Source organism: Danio aesculapii, chromosome 3, assembly GCF_903798145.1.
Source record: "Danio aesculapii chromosome 3, fDanAes4.1, whole genome shotgun sequence".
Taxonomy (NCBI): domain Eukaryota; kingdom Metazoa; phylum Chordata; class Actinopteri; order Cypriniformes; family Danionidae; genus Danio; species Danio aesculapii.
Window position 1 is genome coordinate 50,752,750 of NC_079437.1, and position 20,774 is coordinate 50,773,523.

Sequence of the window (20,774 nt, forward strand, 5' to 3'; positions counted from 1 at the left end):
CTACTATGACTAGAATACAGGTATTACCTTCTGACGAAGGGAGGTCAGTGATAAAGTCCACTCCTAGGTGTGACCAGGGACGGTTCGGAATCGGCAAGGGATGGAGCTTTCCAGCGGGTAGATGACGTGGGCTCTTGGATTGGGCACAGTCCTTACAGCCCTGAACATATTGCCTCACATCCCTTGCCATGTTTGGCCACCAGAATCGTTGGGATACTAGCGAGAGAGTATTGTTGATCCCTGGATGTCCAGTGCCTAGCGAGGTATGTAAGGAGTGGATCAGATCTACCCGGTGTTCAGGTGGTATGAACTGCCGATGAGGAGGGCATCCCGGCGGAGCAGGGGCTTCCGGAGTGGCAACGACTGGAGGAGCGTTCCAGGTGATCGGACAAATGGAGATGTGTTCGGGAAGAATCTTCGTTGGGAGTTCTTCATGATCGTGATGCTCGTGTAAACGAGAGAGAGCGTCTGCTCTTAGATTCTTGGGTCCTGGACGATAGGAAATGGAGAAATCAAAACGTGAGAAGAAAAGTGACCATCTGGCTTGACGTGGACATAGTCTCTTGGCCTCTTTGATGTATTGGAGGTTTTTGTGATCTGTGATCACCTGGAACGGATGTTTGGCTCCCTCCAACCAGTGACGCCACTCCTCCAAGGCTAGCTTGATTGCTAGAAGCTCCCTGTCTCCTATGCTGTAATTCTGCTCCGCCGGGCTCAACTTCCGAGAGAAATAGGCACAGGGATGCAGTCGGGGCGGTGTATCATGATGTTGAGATAATACTGCCCCGACGCCGGTGGTGGATGCGTCCACTTCCACCACGAAAGGAAGATTTGGGTCAGGATGAGTCAGGAGTGGGGCCCTTGTGAACTCCTTCTTAAGAAGGCGGAAGGCTGCGGCTGCTTCTTTGGTCCACTCCAGTCCTTTGGGTTTACCCTTGAGGAGATTAGTGAGAGGTGATGTAATCCTGCTGTAGTCCTTGATAAACCGTCTATAAAAGTTAGCAAACCCAAGAAACCTCTGGAGCTCCTTAATGGAAGTGGGTTCTGACCAGGATAGAACAGCCTCAATTTTCTTCCCATCCATACGTATACCGGTTTGGTCAATGATGTATCCCAAGAAATGAATCGACTTCTGGTGGAATGAGCATTTCTCCGCTTTGAGGTAGAGGTGATGTTCTCTCAATGTGTGTAGGACCTCCGCAACGTGTTGGCGATGTTCGGCCTCACTCCGGGAGTAAATGAGGATGTCATCTATGTACACTATTACACAGTGGTGAAGAAACTCCCGGAGGACTTCATGAATGAAGTTTTGGAATACGGAGGGGGCGTTGACCAGACCGTAAGGCATGACCTCATATTCATAGTGGCCAGTAGGGGTCACGAATGCTGTCTTCCATTGGTCCCCCTCACGTATTCTTATCAGATTATACGCGCTGCGGAGGTCCAATTTAGTGAAGACTTTAGCTTCTCGGAGCTGTTCCAAAGCGGCTGGTACCAGAGGAAGGGGATATCGGTATTTTACTGTACCGTTATTTAGGACCCTGTAGTCGATGCATGGACGCAGCCCTCCGTCCTTCTTGGCCACAAAGAAGAAGCTTGAGGCGGCTGGTGATTTTGAGTGACGTATGTACCCCTGACTCAGAGCTTCCCTTATGTAATCTTCCATTGCCTGATTCTCTGGAAGCGAGAGCGGGTAGATCCTACCTCTTGGCAACTGGGCATCTGGAACTAGGTCGATCGCGCAGTCCCATGGCCGATGCGGCGGTAGCTGGGAAGCTCTCTTGGGGCAGAAGACATCATGAAAGGAGCTGTACTCCTTAGGAATGTGGATAGACTGCTTCTCAGGAGGGCTCTCGACCGATGTTGCAAACAAAGAAATGGGGTTCCGACCTTGAAGAGGGAGATTTGGAAAACAGGCAGGTGTACATCCAGATCCCCATTTCTTTATCTCTCCTGTGCCCCAAGAGATGATGGGATCGTGCTTCACCAGCCACGGGCGCCCTAGAATGATGTCCATATTTGCACCCTCCAGAACCAGAAATTGAATCCTCTCTTGATGTAACAACCCCACTTGAAGAAGGATGTCTTCGCATTGTCGATGGATACGGGTCGAAGATCGAGTGCACTGGGTTATCGGTTGTATCTGGTATATATGCGAGGACGCCTCAGTACGGAGGTGGAGTTGACGACAGAGGGATTGGGAGATGAAGTTCCCTGCTGACCCGGAGTCGATGAGGGCTGTGACAAGGAGAGAAATAGAGGCAGTAGTTATTTGTACGGTGGTAGTAAGTGGTTTACATTGTTCAATATTCGTACTGAATACACTCACTGAAGTCCGAATGGGACGAAGGGGACACTCCATACGGGTGTGTCCACTGACACCGCAGTATAGACACAGACCCCGGGTCAGCCTCCTCTGTCGTTCCGCTGATGTCAGTCTTCCAGACTCTATTATCATGGGTTCTGGTTCTGGAGAGGCTGTTGACTCAGGCGATTGGAGGAGTGCAGACGAGGGGGTGATGGTGTCCTGTTGATAGGAACGGAGACGATCGGAACATCGGAGAGAATGTTGGATGAATCTCTCCAGACCCATTGTATCATCTAATGTGGCCAGTTGGATTCGGAGAGTGGGTTCCAAGCCGAGCCGGTACGTGGTCAACAACGATCTCTCATTCCATCCACTTGCAGCTGCTAGAGTGCGAAACCGGAGAGCATATTCCTGTGTAGATAGAGTACCTTGCTTTAGATGATACAGCTGCTCTCCAGCGGCTACTTCCCCATCAGAACGTCCAAACACCTCTTTGAAATACTCCGTGAAGGTAGTGATGGAATTCATGACCGGCCCGGCTTGGTTCCAGATCGTCTCAGCCCAGTTAAGTGCAGGTCCAGAGAGTAGAGATACGATGTAGGCGATCTTCGACTTATCTGTGGGATATAGAGAAGGTTGCATTTCGAATATGAGGGAACATTGTAACAGAAAACCATTGCACTCCCCCGCTCCGCCTGAGTAGGGCGCTGGTCGGGCCATGGGACTGGAAGGAAGGGCCGAAGAAGAAACTGTGGAGGCGGAAGTGCTCGGTGCTGGTGGTGCGTTGGAAAGTGGAGCTGGTGGCTGTAGAATCCGCTTCAACTGGTCCACCAGCTCTTGAAGGTGATCGGGGGTGCTCATGTTGTCGTCGTTATGGGTCCGGGCTTCTGTTATGAAGCGGACAGGAGACAGAGGTAAGGAAACGTTAGGGTGTTTATTAAATGACAACAAGGAGCACATGAAGGATAGCCAGGAGGATCAGGAATGATGTTGGGGTCTTTTCCTCCGTGGCTGGGTAACAGGAATACACGAGGATGGACAGCACACACCAGATACAGCTGACAGAGGATGACACAGACTTGGAAGGACTGGAAGACAGGACGATTCGGGAGGACCAGGAAGACTAGGAGGAATACAAAGAGAACAGGTAAGTAAATCGTTTGTTTTAGCTGAGGATGACTACGCTGAGTGGTCGCTCAGTTGTCCGCTTTCGTCGAGACGAGCCCGGACAATGAGCGACTGGAGTGCTGTGCTTTTATCTGGTGCTCGTGAATGTGATGCAGCTGTGTGCTCATTAGAAGTCAGGTGATGGTGATCTTCGTGAGTGGGGGTCGTGAGAGCCTGACCAATCCATGACAGGAATAACCGCCGACTTATCCCGCATTTTTTTATGCAGCGGATGCCCTTCCAGCCGCAACCCATCACTGGGAAGTTATATCGTCATCGTACTGTATAAATAATCTCTGCTTCACTAATTCACAACTTCAACTGACGTGATGTCTTTCCTATACATTTTTTGGTATGGATATTTAAGTGTTCTCAAAAAGCACAATTTAATGAATTTACTGACACTCAAAGTGGTTTGAGATATTTTGAAGAATAATGGGAATTCAGAAAAATGTTGGAAAAAAGGCAGCCATAGACATTTATATTAGAATGTACTAGTCATCAGTAAATGTATACATTATAGTATGGCTGTTTTCTTAAACATTCTTTAGTTTCTTTTTATTTATTAGAAAAAAGTGAACTATTAGATTTATTTTTCAAAGGAATTGAAATGCTCTCAGAAAATCATAAAAAAAAAAATATATATATATATATATATATAAAAGAACATTAAAAACCCTCATTCAGTTACTCATCTGAGGATTTGACCCAGTTGTGGTTTACTCCTGTGTGACCCAGAATCATCCAGAAAGTCTGAAAATGAATGGCAAATGCTCAGTAAGAAAACACAATCTTATTAATATCAGTATCTCTCCCCCCTCCCCCCTTGCTTCCTTTTTATATAGCATTCTCTGAATTTGGATGAATTTCTTTAAATCATTCTGCAGCAAATTCCAAAATAATGACCTAAAAAATTATGTTTGTCTGTGTACGTGATGACCTGTGTATGCTGAAAGCTCCGACTTGTGGTGGAAGTGTGAAACCTTTGGGTAGAGCTCTTGCTATTTGTCATCAAGCAGATAAAGTGTCTCACAACACCTGCAGGAAAATAATAAACCAATAAACCACAAAGAGAGAAATGATGAAATATCAACACTTTCCAAAGCCACAACAGATTTCCCAGCGTTAGCTTTTTAAAGCCTTCGGCAAGACAATAAATCGGTGAAGAAGAGAACCAAAAGAGGAACCACGGTATTCAGATGTGTTTAATTGAGAGGAACCAAAACAGATGAAGTGGCAAGACTGCCGGATGAGGTCATTCATGACTGTTGGTCACTCAGTAAGTTTAGAGATCTGACAAAAAAAAAAAACATCAACAGATGTGTGTGGGGAAAGTTAGGTTTGGTGAACATGTTTAAAATCTACAAATGACCTTTCTCTCTCCTACTCAGTTTCCATCTTTAACCAATTGAACGTGCTGACATTACAACTAATGATCTAATGAACTAGGCTGTACTTAGACTACTTAGAATGGTTTCTTGTGGTATAAAACGGTGTGTTTTCAGAGGTGGTATATGTTTTCAATGAAATAAGGCCATGGGGGATTTTGGAGGTAAGGTGCTGTAAGATGTGAAAGAGTGACATTAATCCAGCTCAGGATGGATTTACTGCTGTAATTTGAAGCGATAAAGACACCTAATCATTAATTCACTTCACTGGAATTGAATCTTTCTAAGAAGGAGATGACATTCCCATGTCAAAACATTCCTTTACACGTGTAAGTCACTTTCAATTTTCGCTTTCACATGAATAACTGAAAAAAAAGTACCTTTTAAGGACTGTCTGTTCACTCTCCAGGTTTATTTTTACCGCCTCTGGGCAACTTTTTAATGACATGTGAAATCAAGTACTGCATGGGCAAATTAAGGGTAAATCAAGGCCTAGTTCACCCCCCCCCCCCCCCCCCCACACACACACACACACACACACAAAAATACTTAATTTGTTCAAAAATTATTTGAGTTTCTTTTTTTGTGTTCAACTCAAAATTAAGATATTTTGGATAATAAAACAAAAACAGAAAGAAAAAAAGACAGAAATACCAAAGAAAGAAAGAAAGAAAGAAAGAAAGAAAGAAAGAAAGAAAGAAAGAAAGAAAGAAAGAAAGAAAAGTTCCAAACCATGTGAGGCTAAACGCTCAGACTAATTTTATTTTTGCCTGAACTATCCCTTTAATGGCACATGTAAGTTTTACAATAACAAAGAATCTTGAAAATGTCAATACCGATCCTCGTTTTACCACTTCCTTTTTCCTGAAATGTTCTTGTGCTTATTGAGTCTTTTTTTTTTTCAGCAACAGAACCCACAGCAACAGTGGACAATATTCATTTAAGCTATGTATATATATATATATATATATATATATATATATATATATATATATATATATATATATATATATATATATATATATATATATATTATAGGTGGGCATAGATTAATTTTTTTAAATCTAGATTAATCTAGATTAAAACGGCTCATTTGAAATCTGCCGAAGGCATTCAGAATATGTGTGCTACCCAAATCTCCTATTTCCAAAATGCATCACAAACTGCTTGAGAAACTGTTCTACTATGATAATTGGTGATAATAAATTATGTTTAATAAGATGTATTTGTGTTTACTAACTGTTTATTTAGTTAAACATGAATGTTGAACTGTAGGCCTACATAAGCTCCAAACAGCGATTTCATACTTGCTTTTGATGTACGTATATACAGAAAATGTTCACAGTTCAAAAGTTCACAGAGCCCTGATGGTGTGTCAAACATTGAGTATGTTTACATGGGCAACAGTACTTTAATACGATTTTAATATGATTAAAACAATACTCTTATTAAGAATCTACCATGTAAACAGAGATTTGATTACCTTAATGGGACTAAAGTCATAACTGAACTAAACAGAAATGGAATTAAGACATGTGGAGTATGCATATAATCGTGGCATTACTGAAGTAAACACTGCAATCAAACTAATACCGCCATGTAGGACTTTTCGCCATATTTTCCGACAAGATCCAAGACACAGGCTGTCAGTAAAGGACCACACACAAAACACAAACATAAAACACGCACACACACACACACACACACACACCGATAAATGCGGAAGTTTTTTTTTTTCTGCTTGGCAGATTATTACATTCTATAACACTCTCACCAGTCCTAGCTCATTATTTGTGTCTAATACCCCAGTTTGTCATGATGGCATGAATGAAATGTTCATGAGTTAAAGTGAAACTGCCGAACTGCAGTTAAAGTCAGGCATCCTGCTGATGTGATTCAGAAGGTCAATTTTTTGTCAGACGGCTCACCCGTCAGGTATACATCCTCGCTAAAATATCAAGGTGAAAGTCATCACATAGCTTGCGTAGAATAGACCCAGCTCCCTACCCAACTTTGAGAATGGATTAACGGTGATATTTTTTTATCGCTTGATAAGAGTCTTGCGTTAACGCAGCACGTTAACGTCGATAACGGCCCAGCACTAATACACACACACACACACACACACACACACACATATATATATACATACAGTGAAAATATAAATATATACAAAAGTGAATTTGATGCATGAATGAAGCAGATTTTGACGCACGAATGAAGCGTGTACATTTAAATGTTCACGCGTCTATTTACGCGTGAATAGCGCGATTTATCCATGAGAGACGTCGGCGGCCATAAACCTGTCATTGAGCAGACTAAAGATGTCCATCCAGACCGTATAATAAGCCCTTAGAGGAGGAAAACTCACCATAATTTTAAACTACAGCAGATCAAATCATTATAAAACTGGTAAGTGACTTTCTAATGTTGTAGTGCTGTATTTATACCATAATAATTGTAGTGTGTTGAGTGTGAGATGGAACTCACATATTAGGAACGCATGAATTTTGTGTTGGCCACTCTTTGTATAACCAAAGACTGACTTTCTTTGAGTTACTTTTTGGTTGACGGTCTGATACTAATGAGTCTCCTGTTTTTGCTACTGCAGACTAGTTCAGTAAACAAAATGAAAGAAGAAATGCCCGCATGTGTTTAGTGTTTTTCCTCATCACAAACACAACAGTAATCTGGTAGCGTTGCTTTGCTTTGGCTTTTTCAGGGTTAATTATTGTGATCTCCAGATTGCAACAGATAAATACTGAGAAATCTCTGTAGACTGATGGTATTTTATGCTGTTCTGCCTTATTATCTTATAATGTTAGCAAAATCACATGTTTCCTTATCACGTTAGATTACGCTAGAGAATCAATCAAATACTAGCTCTAAAGTTATGTTTGTGAACTGGCAATAGTTTCTAGTGTTCTGATGTCAGCTGCAGATGTGAACGGTTGAAGAAAATAATTCATCTTACAAAAGGATTTTGAGACTGTGTTTGATTTTCTTTTTTATATACACGATTATGCTGTCAAACTGTTGTATAAACGCAATATCACACGAGTAGCAGTGCAATATGGTTGTATATCCACACCTCCCACCAGTGCAAATATACAGCCAGATCACACTGCTACTCGTGGGATATTGCTCATGTAAATGTGTTCAAGTCAGCACTATTATCAAATGTGTGGATGTTGAGGCAGATCGAACAATGCATGCCGGAGTTATAACAACTTCCTGTTTTGTGGCGAAACATCAAAGTTTGTGACACCGCTACGGACATGCCCTTTGATGAAAACTCTAGATCTTCGCAATTTAACATCGCCAAGGCCTTTAGACTGCTAACATTATCCAATTTGAATCATCTAACAATAGCCAATTTTGGTGTTGATCTGATAAAATCCAAAGGGAAGTTCGTTAAAATACAACACCTGGAAATGGCAAAACTTCACTTTTTCGGCAGAGAAAGTTAAAAATACCTGACTTCTTGTTAGGTTTGAGATTTTGCTCCAAGAGAATAGGTATTAGCATGTTTGATTTGTTTGCCAATTTTAATAAATGTTTATGAAATGTAGCTCAGGGGCCACTCTGTAAAAAGAGCATACAGTAGGTGGCGCTTTTGAGCCATTTTTTCCACTCCCACTTCTAAACCCTATAACAAACATACATTTTCATCACTTTTGATGTGTGTGCAAAGTTTCATGAGTTTTTGGGCATGTTTATGTTAAAAATGCGTTTCATTCTAAAGAAGAAAAAGAAATGGAGCATTTCTAATAGAGCCTACACACCACAAGGGCTCAGTCTTTAAATAACACAGAAATTAAAACGTGGATTAACAGATAAACCTTATAGACTGTAAACAGACTATTTAGATATAAGTAGGCCAGACTGACCAGGTCTGAATTTGTTAATCAACGAGTGACTAGTAAAATGTTATTAGTCTACTCTGTCCACACTTCATCAGGATGAGTGGTTGTGTTTATATGGTTTCTACGGAAGCAAAACTGTTATGGGTAACCAATATGACACCACTGACGGTGACTGTGAAATTAATTGTGAAAATGCATTGATTTCAATTGCTGGAAACATTTTAGATAATATATGTGCACAAATTGTTATAGTGTTTTTGGTTGTTGTTTTGTTTGTTGTTTTAATGCAAAATCTAACAACCTTGAAAAGTTTCAACTTAAGATACATGAATGATCATAAATATGAACACAACACTGGATGTACAGTAAGAGCTAGTTTAAACCATATATACTTAAATATTGGAGTGGTAATCTATCTACACTAACTATATATAATAAAAATATGTAACTATAAACTAACCTACAACAGACTAAAGTAATTTTACATTAGACAGAACAATATTGTGCAAAAGAAGTATTTAAGGTAGAAAAACAAGTAGCGCAACATGATTTGTAATACATTCACAAGTAAACTTTGTTTTCCTTATTGAGCCCTTGTAGGATGGAATATAAGTAAACTGTTTGGTTCATATAGAGAGAAGGGTGCATTGTCAGGCCCACTCACCTGTGTGAGGCACACGCAGAATGCACAATGCTTTTAGAGATATGGACTGATAAAGAAAGTGTCTGGTGCAAATGTCTGGGAAAGAGTCAGAGAGATGAAACAGTGTGTTTTCAGGATGTTTCCTTGCTGATTATCTTTCATTTTTATTTAAATGACAAAAGTACAAAGAAAAGATGCCCAATGTTTTCACTGAGAAAATTGTGTTCTGAAAACATAAACAAATGGATTTAAAAAATGCAATAAACAAAAGTGAAAAATAAAAATAAAAGCAAAATAAAAGTGAAAATATCCAAATGAAACAGTTTTGAAAGCATGGTTTTGTGTGTCCGGGTTGCCACTAAATATCAAAAATTGCTAGACCACAAAAACAGTCACAAGCATCAATTTTTTGACAAAAATGTTTCATATAGAAACTAAATAAGCTTTCCATTAATGTATGGAATATTTTAAGAGAACAATATTTAGCTGAGATTACAAAACTATTAGAATATTTGGAATTTGAGAGTTTGAAAAAAACAACGAATTCTTCTAAATATTTTAGTGAGAAAATATATTGTATTCTGGAAATATATATATATTTTTTTGCAATAAACTTCATAAGTTAGAGCAGAGAGAGCTAAATAAAAGTGAAAAGGCCATAGAATATCCAAATGAAACTGTTTTGAAAGCATGGGTTAGGGTTAAAGGTATTCGTGTTGCCAAAAAAAATAAAAAATTGCGTTCCAGACTCATAAGTAAATACCATATGGGGCCCCAGACCACAAAAGTGTTAACTTAAGACTTGTTTTGTGATCCAGGGTCTCATATTTCAAACTTAAAATAGTTCTGATATGAACTATCTCAAACAAGATTTTTTTTTTTATAAGTTTTTTTTTTTTTATGTATGATCCTGTATATCGCTCTTCACTACATTTTATTACAAATGCAAAACCCCACACTCATCATTGCATGTTATATGAGATGGCCGGACATCACTAGCTGTATGTAGAAAACAGTACTTTTTTTATCTATAAGTGAGGTTTATTAATAAACTAATTTCGAGAGGATCATGTGCTTATGATTTATCACAGCCGGTCTCATATTAAGCTAATCAGTATCATACAATCATATAAGCCATAAGCTACTATAAATACCCACAGTTTTCAGTCCACTTTATCTTCGTTTGGAAGAAACCCCCCTTCCTCCCCATTCTCCTCCTTCACTTTAGATCGGGCGGCACGGAGGCCCAGTGGTTAGCACTGTTAGCCCCACAGCAAGAACACTGCCAACCCTGGTCCTGCCAGGTCGGTAGGTGTTTCTGTGAGAAGTTTGTATGTTCTCCCTGTGTCCGCGTGGGTTTTCCCCGGGTTCTCCGGTTTCCTCCCACCATCCAAATATATACATCATGCATAACAATGAAGCATTTGTCTAGCCCCCTTTTTTCCTCATGTGTTCCCTTAGCTACTGCAGACGGGAAGTTCTGAGATCCACCCAGCTCAGGCTCCCCTCTCGCTCTGCAAACGGGAGGAAGCCCCGGGCTCGAGGATCCCTTGAGCTCGGGGCTCTCTCCCGGGACAGCATGCCAAACAAGCTTTTGATGAATCATCAGCTAAGTGTGAACGCTTGAAAGCTATTTTAGGTAAACTTCCAGCTTATGCTTGTACTCTTCTATGTCTAATTTTTTGGAATTACCAGCTGCGCTCTTCCAAGTGTTTGATTTTTAATATACCTCAAGTTTGTTTGGAGCTAGTTAAACCTGCATTTTTTTATTGTGCACATTGGGCATGGAATCATTTGCAAAAAAAACACTTAAAACTAATTGAAATTGTGTCTTTCAGTGAATTTGAAAACCTCATAAAGAAAGTGGTATTGGAAGCATGTGATTGTTTTGTTGAGAAGACTGATGAAATGTTGGTGTTATGTGGTGTTTATGTATTTTAAAGTTGCTTTACAGTATGGCTGTTATCTTGACCAGGTTTATCTCGTAAAAGAGATTTTAAATCTCAATGAGACAGAAAAATGTATGATACAAAAGAAAGCAATCTGCTTGTTAAGTGTGACGTCACACAAAACGGCTTCCGGGTCTAAACGCAATATCAAATTGTATGGGGCGGCTCAGCATATTATAATATTAAACATTTACAAAGTGATGTAATACTTCCGAAAATCACAATCACAATAAAAATATTATATGTATCCATGCCTAATATCAGGTGGCCAGAGTGTGATTATTTTTTTTTTATAAATTGTTAAAATATTGGTTTGTGTGATGCAGCAAGTCCAGAGACTGTTGTGTACACTTTGATTTTAAATAAAATTCACTTTAATGTTTGATATTACTAAAAAGTGGTCATAAACGAATATTTTCTCAATTCAAATGAGTATCGTCTTGGACCCAGAATTCGTAGTTAATACATCACCAGATAGAAAATGTAATATTTGGAGCATACACTACAAATTCTTTATTTTTAAAGCTGAAGATACTTAAGTTTACAGATTTGGTTAAATTTATGTGAATGTGCATGTCTATACTGTATGTGGGGTGGAATTATGGAATGGTCTGGAAAAGATGTTAAAACAGTGTGCAGATAGTAAACAGTTTAAAATCTATAGAATGTTTAAATAGAATTTATAATAATTTTAAAATAATTAAATTAGGTGTCTTTGAATAAAACATCGTGGTAAAAAATCCGACACGATTCATTCATTCATTAATTTCCTTCGGCTTAGTCCCTTTATTCATCAGGGGTAGCCATAGCGCAAATGAACTGCCAACTTATCCAGCATATGTTTAACACAGTGAATGCCCTTCCACTGCAACCCAGTACTGGGAAACATCCATACACACTCATTCACACACATACACTACGGTCAATTTAGTTTATTCACTTCAACTATTCTGCATGTCTTTGGACTGTGGGAGAAACCGGAGGAACCAGGGGTAGCCTACGCCAACACGGGGAGAACATGCAAACTCCACACAAAAATGCCAACTGGTTCAGCCGGGACTCAAACCAATGAACTTCTTGCTGTGAGGCAACAGGGCTAACCACTGAGCCACTATGTCACCATCCAACATATTCTCATGGCAGTTTGTAACTTTTTAATGTGGCTAATTCAAATGAATACGTACAATCTCATTCTTACAATTTTGTACGATTTGCTCATCCCTAAATGACAGTTGGGTTTAGGGGTGGGGTTTGGTTCCACGCCTCCTTTTTAAAATTGTACATTTTCGTATGACCTAACTCATACAAATGTATACAAGTTATGCTGCAGTCACACTAGAGTTTGTGCGCGCAAAATTATGTTGTATGGTGCTGCAAAAAGGGGCGGGATTAAACTTTTTTAATTAAATTTTAAAAGTGAGCGATTGGCCCATATTTAAAATTTCTGTCCATAGAGGTCATGTTTTGATCCTCAATTGGTCTCATGCAATCATGTAATGCGATTTCACAAGTTCACCAAGCTTGAACTTTCCAACACAGCGAACTGCGAAACTTGCTGCATGAGTTTGCGGTCTGACGCTTCCGGTCTGACGCATTCGCGTGCATATGAAGAGAAGTCTATGGGGAGAAAAGCCCAGTGTGAGCGCAGCTTTAGCCACTAAACTAACAAAATGTAAAATAGTTACGTTTCCTTGTGAGGTCAGGCTGGATAATCTTATACATGCGGAATAATTTTAAGTTTGGATACAACAGTTAAGTGCTGTTGGATGCTGTTTTTTTTATGTTCAGGACATGAATGACATCAGAATAAACATCTTTATTCATCCCAAGGATAAACATAAAAGTGATTAAAGCAAGTAAAGATGTCAAGACGGCACAGACAGAAGGCAAAGACTATACACAAGACCTGTCACTCATATCTTTTTGAATGGGGAAAAGTGTAACGGTCAATATGGTGAATAAAGCCCCGCCTACTAGTACAAGAGCCAGTCATCGATCACTGTATGGTGAATAAATTCCACCTTCTAGTACAGGAGCCAATTATCAATCGCTATAGACTGAAGATACTCCGGGGGAGGGGCTCGGACCAGATGTGAGTTTCTGCAGATTTAGTGTGATTTGTTTAGAAATGAAACTAAAGAGACAGTTGTTGTTTAATTTTATTGGTGATTCCTAATATGAAATTCAGTTGTAAGCTTGGCAAGCAGTTTTGGAGAATTTGACGTTTCCCCATTCAAACAGAATGCCCGAGCATACTGCCCGAGAGGTGTTTTAAAGATGGCCGCAAAGTGAAATGACTTGCCTTAAAGGGACTTTGCAGAAGGCCATGACAGACCATGACTAGAACCATGAAAAGCATTAAAATCAACTTTTGTGGGCTGCGTCTGCGCCAAAAAAGTGGTTTAAAAAGTGACTTGAAATCCCTGATTTAAACACATTTTAGAATTCTTGAAATAAATGTCTTAGGCTAGGATTGTCCATTTTACTACATACATTGCATCCACTTAACACACACTCCACAACAAATGACAAACAGTAATAATGAAAAGAATAGCAATATGTCACACAGGGAGTGTGGTCAAACAGCCCACACAGGGGAAGATGCCGTGGTCACACTAGACTAGAGTTTGAGCATGCAAAATTATGTTGTGTGGCGCTGCAAAAAAGAGCAGGATAAAACAAGATGGTTAGACAATTATAAAAGAGAGCAATTTGTTCATATTTTACATTTGTCTAGAGAGGTCATGTTTTGATCTTTGATTGGTCTCACGCAATCCTGTGATGCTATTTTGCAGGTCAGAGTTCTCCAAGCTTGAACTTTGTTATGCAGCAAACCCCAAAACTTGTCGCACAAGCTTGCATTCCTGGTTTGTCACATCTGTGTGTGTATGAATGGAGGTCTATGGGTTGAAAAGTGCAGTGCGACCACGACTTTAGGAGACCTGCGGCTGAAAGGTCAATTAAAAACATGACTAACACCTGTGTCTTTGCAGTGATTGGGATGGAGAAATGGCATTTAAAGGGCCACCAAAGAGAGAGAATATCAGATCTTGTACCTGTGTCCTGCCTTTGTCCTTAACCACACAACACAAACCTGGTACACAACAATAAAAATAAAATGAATCAATCGTACACTGTAAAACCCAACAGTCAACTTTATCAAATGAAATGAGTGTAGTTAACTCAAAACTGACTGAAAGTTAAATCTACTCATTTGAAAAGAGTTTTGAACTCAGTGTTGAAGGTAATGATACCTCATTACTTCAACTTAAATGGAATAAGTTCACAGTACTCTTATAGATTAGTTTTTAACTCAAATGGTTTGTAGCAATCGGTTTCCTCAAATGGTTTGAGTTACCTCAACTTTTTGGGTTTTACAGTGTTATTTTATCAGAATCATCAATTCTGCACTGTTTACTTTGGTTAATAAAACACCAAAGAAATAATTTGAAATCAATCTAAAATCATGAATTTATATACTTTAACTGACATATTTATGCTGAAACATGATTGAATTGCATGCTAAATTAAGCAAATGTTATGTCATTATGTTTGATAAAGAATTGGTTTTTAATTCAGTTTTTTTTTAATGCATTAACATTTGAAAGGCTGATCAAATGAATGCATCAAGATTGAGAGGCTAAAAAGCAGATCATCTGGAGCATGGAGTCTACACCAAATCTGTTTTGTAGATGTCACATCTTAAAAATGTTAGATTTATGTTATTTTATTTACATTATGTGTTTGCTGAAAATTTCACCAAGACACATGTCTACATTTGGTCATCCTGATCCTAAAACAAATGGCTGTTTGTCTCCACCTACAGGTCCTAAAGATTTTCCATGTGTAGAAGCTGAATGAGAATTAGAATGAGTATTAATTCTTATTTGGGGCAACGCAGTGGCACAGTAGGTAGTGCTGTCGCCTTACAGCAAGAAGGTCGCTGGTTCGAGCCTCGGCTGGGTCAGTTGGCGTTTCTGTGTGGAAGTTGCATTTTCTCCCTGCGTTTGTGTGGGTTTCCCCCAGGTGCTCCGGTTTCCCCCACAGTCCAAAGACATGCGGTACAGGTGAATTGGGTCGGCTAAATTGTCTGTAGTGTGTGTGAATAAGTGTGTATGTGTTTCCCAGTGATGGGTTGCAGCTGGAAGTGCATCCGCTGCATAAAACAAATGCTGGATAAGTTGGCGGTTCATTTCGCTGTGACGACCGCAGATTAATAAGGGTACTAAGCCGAAAAGAAAATGAATGAATGAATTCCTATTTTTGTAGTTTACAGGAGCTCAGGGTACATACCAACATATTAACAAGAGGGGAAATAAATTTAAATAAGTTTTAAATAAAGTAAAAAACAAAATTATAAATATCATACGTAGACTGCTCAGCATAAATGAGTACACCCAGGGTGTGAATTACGAGGGATGTAAGGGGGATCCCTTTGAATCTGAGAAAAAGTTCACCACCCCATATTTTTTATTTATTTTTTTGGAGTGCCGATATCCTAAGTTTTATGTCTATATAGTTTTAAACGTATATGTATATAAACATAAATATTACTATGTAAAATTAAATAATATTAATTATTGTAAATTATAAATGTGTGTGTATATATATATTTAATTAAATACAAAATTAAACAGAGTGAGTCCTCAGAAATCTCAGTCTTTCTATCTGTATTACCGAAATCATGTCCACAATCCACATTTGAAATGAAGGGGGTGAAGATGACTTCCAATGCCTGAGCACAAGCCACAATCATACCTAAAGACAAAGACTGCTAGAGTGCATCTGGGAGATGTGTTGTGAATATCTGAAAATAGCAAGTTCTGCATCAGGTGGTAAGGATTTACTATAAGCTTTAGAATACTAATCAAATATGCTTGACCAAAATGTATATAACAAAGGACAAAACCATTCAGCTTACTTCTAAACATCTTCTTTTGTGCTCAGCAGAAGAAAGATACTCTTAACGGTTTGGAAAAACTTGAGAGTGAGTAAATAGTGAGTACATTTTCGGTTTCATTTTTGGGTGAACTGTCCATTCAAGAGCACACACAGACTCTTTGAGGTAGGATGGAAAGGAAAATGTCATTGTCAAAACACTCACCAGATGGCAACATTTCCCAATTCTCAAAATATCCCCAGACTTGCAAATATAACTGAAAACATGGAGGTCTTCATGAAACCTTTAAAGGACCAAGATTATGCAATGTGACATTTACAAAGAAATGAATTACAGTCAATATTAACCTGTTGTAATCTGTGCTGTGAGCAAATTAAAAAAGGTGTGTACAACACGTCTGCAAATATACTTCATTCAGTGAAAAAATAAGAAGAAAAGAAGAAAAATCAGCTGATCAGTGCCCTAATATTAGCTTGAGTTGAAAGACAAGAAGAGGCAACATTTGCTGCTATCATGAGAAAGGATAGAGGGAGAGAAGAAGAAGACAGGCTTTGCTGCAGGGGATTTAAGTTGATTGAACAGATTTGCAGTGTTGACCGACAGAAAGCTTTCAATAAAATCTGTTAGCTTTAAAAGTGATTTCAGTCAGAAACATCGCTACACTATTGACAAAAGACAATTCTTTTTCTTTCTTTCTTTCTTTCTTTCTTTCTTTCTTTCTTTCTTTCTTTCTTTCTTTCTTTCTTTCTTTCTTTCTTTCTTTCTTTCTTAATTTCTTTCTTTCTTTCTTTCTTTCTTTCTGTTGAGTGTGACTGCTGCTTTTTTATTGACTTTTGGCTGTTCATTTACAGTACACAGCTGTTACATTTTGCAGGCCTGAAAATTCTTTTTTTTTTTTTTGGTTTGTTTTTTGTTTTTTTGCTCAAAGTGCAAGCTTTTTTTTAAAAAAAAAGCAGTTTCAAGGTACAAGTTTTTGAAAACTATACTGTTATCAAAACAGTTTGATCTACACACACAAGGTTTGAAAAATGGGTGACACACGACTGCAAGGTGTATTTTAAAGATCTATACATCTGCTGTGTTCAAAGGTCTGATAAATGCCTATAAAAGGTCTGAATGGACACTCTAAATTTTAAGACATATCTTTAAGTCTTATTTGAAATGTCCATTTAACTTCATACATCTTCCAGATGTAAACACACACATCAAAAAGATGTCTCCACAATGTACATGTGTTTATAGGACTAAATATTCTCAGTTTTGCAGTGTTTCATGCCTTGCGTGAATGGAATAAAATATATATATATATATATATATATATATATATATATATATATATATATATATATATATATATATATATATATATATATTTATTTATTTATTTTCATGGATGAACAAGATTGTTCTGACATCGTGGTCAGTTTGTAATGCAAAATCTTTCAAAACTGCAAAGGAAACACTTTCTTTTTCATTACACTGTACATGTATACCTGTCAAAAATTTGGAGTCAGTAGGATTTTTAAATGTTTTCAAAATAAGCTTCTCCTGCTCATCAAGACTGCATTTTGTTAATCAAAAATACAGTACAAATTGTAAAATTGTGAAATGTTATTGCACTATAAACAGTAGATTTTAATTATGATGGCTTGAGAAAGCCAACATACTGTTATACTACATAAACTTATTATTCTTCTGTCTTCTTCTTCTTCTGAGATTAATTTGTATATGCATCTCCTCCGAGCCCGTTCATACTACTACCTCCAAACTAAAACCAAACCCCCAAACTGGTATGCTATATCTTTTCCAACTGATCCGACTTACGGTTTTCTGAAAACTGACCCTGAAAATTCGGAAAAGCCCCATTGAGCAAATATTATGACCACGTAACTATCCGCCAGACTGTCATACAGGTTATGCTACCTAAGGTTATGCTACCTAGCAAGAAACATGCCAATTCATATTAAAAACTTGCTTACCTATATATAGCTATTTCTAAACCAACTGTTTCAAACTTTTTAAAAACTACTTTAAATGTTTAATTTTTAAAGTTACTTCAAACTTTCAGACTAGACTTCCTCAAGCCACCATAACGTTTGTCTACGAACTTTAATTTTCTAGTTTAATTTAATAATTTACTCCAGTAATTTTAAAGATGATTTTTTAACTTCATTACTCCAGTCCTCAGAGTCACATGATCCCTCAGAAATCACTCTAATATTAATTATTATTATTGGTATTATTATTATTATTATTATTATTATTATTATTAATAATAATATTATTAATGGGAATAGTAATAAAAGCAATAACAACTGGAGTAATAAATTCATTTGAAACTTCATACAATAAGAAAGCTGTTGCAAAAAAAAAAAGAAATTGCAATAAATATTTAACAATTTAACAGTTTTTTTTCACAATTAATAAATACTGAATAATAATAATACCGAACAGAGTAATTTAAAAATAATAATTTAAAAAAAACATGAAAATAAAAATAATGGTACTGTACATTAAGCCAAAATTATAAACCTGTCCCAAACAGAAACTTTTGTCTATTTGTGGCAGTGCCATTCCTGCATAGGCCTAGAATTGGCTGCATGTGACACTGTTAAATTGCAGTAAGAAACTAAGAAAGTCACAAAAGGATTAACTTTTAATTTCATAACGCAACTTCTTATATTCGCAATGTCAAACGATACACATCTGAGGCTCATTCATACATTATACAAGCTATTTAAAAAAGCACAGTAGCACATCCACACTAAAGATGATAAACCTTTTGTTTATTATATGGTCAAACTACATTTTCTCGGTCTGCTTGACCATTTTTAAGGCATCGGTTTTGATTGGCCAACAATATTTTATATTCATCAGCTGAAAAAAAAAAAAAAAAAAACTTTTCATGAAACTATAAAAAATCCTGGTTTCCTTAAATTTTTTAAGCGGAATCAAATAAACCTGAGTCCATTAAACTTGTATTGAGTTAAACTGACTTAAACAGCTTGTTTAACCTATAAATTTAACTTGAAACATGATTAACTTAAAAAGTTTAATAAGTTACAATGTACTAAAAACACGTGCTGTCATGACTAATTGATTTTTTTTTTACAGTGCAGTTAGTCAAAATTATAGGCTACATATCATTGCTCTTTGTTGAGGTTGTATGGACTATTCTATTATTTTATACTTTGATTTTCTGAAGATTTTACAGTGTCTTATTATAGTAATCTACATGCTGGGTTTCACACAATTACTTAACTAATTGATTCATTGATTAAGTTAACTTAATTGTTTTTAGAAATTTAAGTAGATTGGATATAAAACAATGAAGTTCAACCCCCCCCCCCCCCCCCCCCCCCCCCCCCCCCCCCAAAAAAAAAAAAAAACAAAAAAAAAACAAAAACAAAAAAACAAAAACAAAACAACAACAGAACGAAAACAACAAAACAAAACAAAAACCCTCAAGCTCTTTCAGCTCATTTTAAATAAGTAATTTGAACAACCAGCAAAAATATTTATTTTCAGTGTTGGTGTTAACGATCAGATTAATTAAAAATAAAATTTCACAGCCGGAATAGTTTACTAAGTAGGCAGCTAACAAGTTCTCACGCGTTCGGATCGCATATTCAACACCAGAATGATGTCTAGGAAGGTAGCTCAGTAGGATTTGTGACAGCCCCAAAGAGGGGCGGAGGAATAACTAATACCCACAAATCAAAACACGATCCGCTTCAAGTTTTCTCTCGGTTGGGGAAGGAAAGAGGAGTTTTGACATGGAGAGTACAAGTCACAGAGGATGACAAACTTTTGACTGACATATGTTTTCAGGAATGTGCTTTTCTCCATCATGTCCAGATGATGATGGCCAAACTGCAGCTCAAACTTCTCACAAGTGCTGGAGAAAGGAGTTTTCGTGTAAGAGAGAGCGAACAAGGATCCCTGTACAAGATTGTTCGCTTTATTAGTTAAAGTTTCTGCATTCACTTATTTTAAACGGACGCTTGAGTTGTGACAGTTATTGGATTTTAACGGACACGTTCAGAGGGATTCGAAACTTCAAGTGAACTTTATTCCTAAGCTGTCAAGTTGGTTTTATCGGCGTTATAAAGGATAACATATACGCAAAAAGTATTGAATTTTACGGACATCATGCAGAAGTTGAATTCGGTAAACAGTATGAATTCGGAGCTCCAGCAGCGGCTGGCGGATAACGGCGGATCCGGAGAGGCAGCGAGGGAGAACGGCACGAAACACATCCTGAGCCCCGCTGAACCTGTGGATACGGTTCAGTGCTCCAGCAGAAAGATGCTGGTCGGGCTGGACATACTCTGTCTGCTCGTGGGTAAGAGAAAGAAAGTTGTGTGATAGTTTGTAATAACTTTCATTGTTATGTTAATGACATAATGACATGTCATTAGATCATTTGCAAAAGTGTCATCAAATAACTAGGTTACACTTCATGGTTTCAGCATTAACAAACATTATATAACGTTCTGCAGGTCAGTTCAAAGATATTTCATGACTTGTTATGCATTAGAGTTATGCCAAGC

General features: G+C 37.9%; 1 protein-coding gene across 1 annotated transcript in view; it reads left to right on the forward strand.

Moving 5' to 3' along the window:
• The first annotated feature begins 19,943 nt into the window (after window positions 1-19,943).
• ppap2d (phosphatidic acid phosphatase type 2D) overlaps window positions 19,944-20,774 on the forward strand; it is a 72,392-nt gene continuing 71,561 nt past the window's right edge. Inside the window, exon 1 of the mRNA XM_056454204.1 lies at window positions 19,944-20,566. Within this exon, the coding sequence (XP_056310179.1) occupies window positions 20,374-20,566 (193 nt within the window). The 5' untranslated portion in view covers window positions 19,944-20,373. The remainder of the gene's footprint in view (window positions 20,567-20,774) is intronic.